General features: G+C 35.8%; 1 protein-coding gene across 1 annotated transcript; it reads left to right on the top strand.

The window, feature by feature from the left end:
* Window positions 1-244: 244 nt before the first annotated feature.
* Window positions 245-4,204, top strand: LOC119584858 (the record flags this gene model as incomplete). Its single annotated transcript, XM_037933493.1, is given in 2 exon segments — window positions 245-499; window positions 4,043-4,204. A coding segment is annotated over 1 exon segment (158 nt), but the record flags the coding sequence as incomplete, so codon positions are not given.
* Window positions 4,205-5,681: the final 1,477 nt, after the last annotated feature.

Below are 5,681 nucleotides of genomic sequence, written 5' to 3'. Positions count from 1 at the left end.
CAGGTCGGGAACGGCATCAGCGTCCGCCAACCAATTTCTATGTTGGATTTGTATGATCCCTTTGCAGCCATAACAACCAGGGAAAATACGATTTAGGGATATTTCGTTGCTTCAACTTTCAGTAATAAATGCTGTCTAATAAGCTAAGGGAAGCACTTGTACATTTCCCAGGTGGCGAAATGAACGCGCTGGCACATCAACCTCGCTACTCCACCCACCCAATTCCCACTAATAATTCCCCAACGACGTAGTATATTACCTACAATGTTAATTTCCATCAATATCTGACTTAAATATCACCCCCGAAAAGGCCAAATAAAGGGGGAATTAAGGGTCTCGTGCGTATTCCATATTTTCCGGCTTATCAGGACGCGATGGCATTGTGGGAAGCGGAGAGCGTTTTGTTTGTGGAATTATTTGTTTTGATGCTTTAGTTGTTGCTTTTTTCGGCTGAATTAGCGAATTGTCGGGCATTCGGAAGGGAGGGTCATCGTCGTGGGTGAGTATCGCCGTGGTGGCGGAGGTGGAGGAGCCTAGTTTCGTCGAATTGAGGGGAAAGTTTGGGGTTTAATATGCGAGGATTTTGAGTTTGTTTGGGTTTTGTCTCCCCCTTTAGAGAAGCCGACTCGGGGATTTTTGGATTTTGGATTTTGGGGGGGAATTGCGGGAACGTCGGAGGAGGGGCTCGGTTCGTCGTAATTTGTAAGTGTCGGTTCCTCTTTTTCCAAGATAACGGAAGGAGAGAAGAGACCTGTCAAAACAAAGGCTTGAAAGGCAAATAGGGATACGTGGTCCTCGGTGGCAGAAAGTGTTGGAAGCGACGACCACATTTCTATCTGATAAAGCTTCTGCACGTAATTGAGATTTGCAAAGAAGACAGTTCTCAGTGACATTTGTTGGTAGATATAGTCTTGGAAGTAATAATTAACTGGTAATTTGGCTTTTGGCAAGATATTATCTGACAAATGGAGCTAAGGTGGGAGTAACAGGTGACATTTGGGAATTTTTATGGTAAAGCTCTTTTTTGAGATTCTGGTGGAGTGAGTTTTCATTATTTTGTAAGTAAATGGGTGAATCGGGTAGATTGGTAATATTTTAGTTTCACTCAACCACCCAACTTTGTGATTATTATTCCGTGTTTCAGTTATCCGCACTTTAGTACACGTGAATCTCATGTTATTTTCTGGACCCCCACCTGATTGCCGTAGACTTGTTTTCAATGCGGTATTAGTTTTAAACTATTTCTACATTTCTGTTATGTGTTGCCCATACAGATTATTTAATTTCTCAGTGAATGTAGTTTTTCCCTTTGTTTATAGTAGTCATTACTTTTTTTGTAAATATACAGTATACCTAATTATTAAGTATTGCTCCACTCATGTGAATTTACAAAGGAAATATTATAGATTAAATAGGTATATTTTCGTTCATTCTCTTCTAACACAGGCAAAGTTTACCTTGCACCATAAGTCTGTGTGAGATGAAAATTATACCAAGTTATTAAATAAAGATGCAGATGACGAAGTCCTAGAAATATAGTTTATATTTGTGAAGACATATCATTAATCCCTTTGAAGTGCATGAAGTGACCATTACATCATGAATAAATTTGGCCAAATGGTGGAGAACATGTTGTGTCAGATAAATTTGGCTGAGGGCCAGGGTGGCGGGAACAGGTTGTCATTAGGGTTTCAACTGAAGGCCTGGGCAATGGGAATGACTCGGCATGAGTACACAAAACTCTTGGAGGGCAATTAGACTCGGTGGACATTTACAAAAGGGCTCTTGCAATATTTCTTCTGTATTAACCCTTTACCACTGGATGGCATGTGTATACGAGCCGTGGTGCCCCGGTCCTGTTTTCCGGTGGCGTGTACGATCATGCTGCACACACTATGGTGCTGACACGATCACCCAGCAGCGGGGACAGGCCACAACAGATACAGCCCAGGAGAAAGTGCTTTTTTATCGGGAAACTGCCTAGCGGCAATTGGTTAAATGTGGAATGAGCCATCTGTAAGCCATCATTGGAAGAGCATTGGTTCAAGGGAGGACATTATATCCATGCTAAGGATCCAGGTTATGCCAGCTTTGACTGGCAGTTGAGATTGGTTTACAGAATATTTAATATTACAATTAATAAAAAGACACAAATCATGAAATGCTACTTCCTGTTATTATTACTGCACTGAATTATGGACTACCTAGAAAGATGATATGGAGTGTGCACAAGGTAAAACAGTCTCTTACAACTGGATGTTGCATATAAAAGGACAAATATTGACAATAGAAAATGGGGGAAATAAACTAAAAATGCTTATGCAGAGAGAGTGATAATAACATTGCAAAGGGGAGACATGCAATCTTGTCTTTGCATGTCAGTGTTTGTGTGCACCGGACCTAGAAGCAACACACCCGTGCGAGTGGCCACTCAAGGAAGCCTAGTGCTCGTTTGGACAGAGAAGCACCCGGATCCAAGGGGTCATGTTGTGAAGTGGATCAGGAAAATTAAGTGTTCAAATATTCCTTTTAGAAGGAGAGCAAGATTTCCTTACTCATTATTTTTTCCAAATAGTAGAATGTTGAGAATTACCTGAATATGATCTCGCTTTATAGAGAAATGTGTAAAGTAAATTGTTATAATAAAATCATTTAAAAATATATTTTACAACTTGTCCAGTTGTTCATAGGTAATTGAAAAAACACAAAACCACAATAAGTTAGATGGGCGCAAAACCCTGTGGAAATATCATGTGGGCGGGGAAAGGGAGGTGCTTACCATCCTTAACCTTTCACCACCGGGTGGCATGTACTTGGCATGCCATGGCATGCCTGGACAGTATTCCGGGTGGCATGTGTATATATGCCATGGTGCACCTATCCCGTTTTCCGGGGGCATGTACGATCATGTTGCACACACTATGTTGCTGATCGCCTGGCGATGGGGTCTGGGCCATTATGAATACAGCCAAGCAAGGAGGGCTTTCATATTGGGAAACCACTTGACAGCATTGGATTAATAGAGGTTCTTCAACAAAATTCTTTATGGATAAAAAAAATTATTGTTGGTTTTACAGTGTTAAAACTATTCTATAAACCTTCCTTAACCCATTGGATCCATATGCTACACTGCCATCACATGGGCACAAAATACGGGCATTAGGCTTACTTGAGCAGCCACCATGATAAGTGCCCAGCTTTTAGGCTGGGTGCACATGAACATCTGGTGGACAAGACTCCATGCCACCCCTATTGTATGTTGTTTTCTCTTTTTCTGCAAAAGTTTTTTTTTTAGCTTTTTCGCTATTTTACAATGTCTGTATTGATCATTTTATTTGATTTATCCAGGTGGTAATAGATGCTAATGTTTTCCTTGTAGAGACTGCATATCATCTCTCTAGGTTGTCCATAATTCAGTGCAATAATGCTAACAATAAGTAACATTTTGTTATTATTGTCATTCTTTTTATAATATTGTGATATTCAATTTCTCGTAATGCAACCTGTGCCACCAGTTACAGTGGCCAGTAATGGGTTCCTGAGCATGGAAATGGTATCCTCCCTGGAGCCAGAGGTCTTTCAGTCATGGCTCATGGACATTATATTCTGTACTCATTAATTGATGGAAATAATGAATCTAATCATCCTCCAAGAGCTTTGTGCAATCTTCGGAAATAATTTTAGTCACCCCATCCCACCCTAAATTTTCCCATGATGGCATATTCACATCACCTGCCCTTCAAGCTAAATTTTTTGGTAACATGACGGTCATGTCATTTGGATCATAATGCTTAAGATTTGAGTTGCAGCTATTTTATTGAAACTGGACTGTGTAGTTCTTAATTTTTGCTCCTAAAAACTCTTACACCAAATGTCTTCCAGGAATAAAATCCTTTCTCTTTCCAGTAATTTCAGATTTACATTTGTGCAGAACTAGATTATAGATTACCAAATTTTATGGAGTTAGTCTTTGTCCTGAAAATCATAAAAAATTTATAGATGACTGTGCTAGAGTAAGAACTGTATGTTTTTCTCCCAACAGAAAAATGAGTCACTTAGAATGTGGCTCAGTGGTGTGGGTGAGGCTGGGCCAGGCATGGTGGCCAGGAACAGTGACTACCATGGCCAAGTGCCCACCAGAGTTTGTGCAAGGAATTAGAAAAATGCCACTTTCCATTGTCAAATTCTTCCATGAAAATGAATTGTAAGTATATGATTTTCTGTTTTATGTCTTTTAGTGGAAACTTAATTGATAGGCACTTATTACCATTGGAGTCAAATCGAAATTGATTTGTGGTTTTGTTGATTTTCTTTTATATACCTATGGTAAATTAAGTGTTTCCTGTAATGGGCACAGTTACTAATTTTTGTAGGTATTTAATTGTTGACAGGTCTGTTGCAGTTATGGCAAATAGAACTGTGTGTATATTGTGCAAATAGGCATGTTCATGGCAAATAGGACTTTAGGAAAGGGATTCTCACTGTTTTATGAAAGACAGTGTACCAGATTTTTGTCTTTCTTTTAACTCTTTTCATTTTTATTTGTCATTTTGCCACTTATCAAGCTAAAATACTCACCGTTGTTAAGGTGAGGTCATTTTTTACACACCAGTATTGTAGTTCCTAGAAGCCAATAAGGAAACGAGAGGAAGATGGGTCTTAGTGCCATATAATTAGGAGGTTGGTTACGATATCGTCAGGGGAACTCTTTTTTTTAAAAAGAAATGACATAAAACTATATTTCATCAAAGTATTCTTTATTTTGTAATTTTTTTTTATCTAAGTAGAGGAAAGGAGGTCAAGAATTTGTTGGAATAAAATACTGGGAATGACCATATGAATAGGACAAAGGGGTTTCTCATCAGGTAATAGACATATATATGTATATATATAATATATCTACATTATATATATTATATATATATAATATCATATATATCACATATATAAATATATAAATAATATATATATAATATCTATATATAATATTATAATATATATATCTATATATAAATATATATTTATACATCCCTACACACACCACACACACCCCCACATCCGCCCATTACACCACCTCCCCACACCTTACACACACAACACACACACACATACACCACAATACACACACACACAAACACACACACACACACACACCACACACACCCACACACACACACCCAACACACACCACACACACACACACAGATACACACACATAATATATCATATATATATACATAATATATATATATCCAATTATATATACATATATACATATATAATAATAGATATATATATACATATATAACATATATATACATATATATAATCACCATATATATATATAGTAAATAATAATATATATATATATATATATATAAATATATTTAATATATATATATGTATATATATTATATATTTATAAAAATTTATATAATACTATAATATATATATATTTTTTTTTATAATTTTAAATATATATATATTTTAATATATAAAATATATATATATATATATTATATATATATATATATATAATCATATATATTATTCTATTATATTTAAAATTATTATATTTTAATTAATTTATTTATATATATTTATATATATTATATTATATCTATTTTTTATCTATATTATTATATATATCTTAATTTTTATTTTTTAATATATATTTTAAT

Source organism: Penaeus monodon, chromosome 18 (assembly GCF_015228065.2).
Source record: "Penaeus monodon isolate SGIC_2016 chromosome 18, NSTDA_Pmon_1, whole genome shotgun sequence".
NCBI lineage: Eukaryota > Metazoa > Arthropoda > Malacostraca > Decapoda > Penaeidae > Penaeus > Penaeus monodon.
This window is presented reverse-complemented; position numbering and strand designations above follow the sequence as displayed.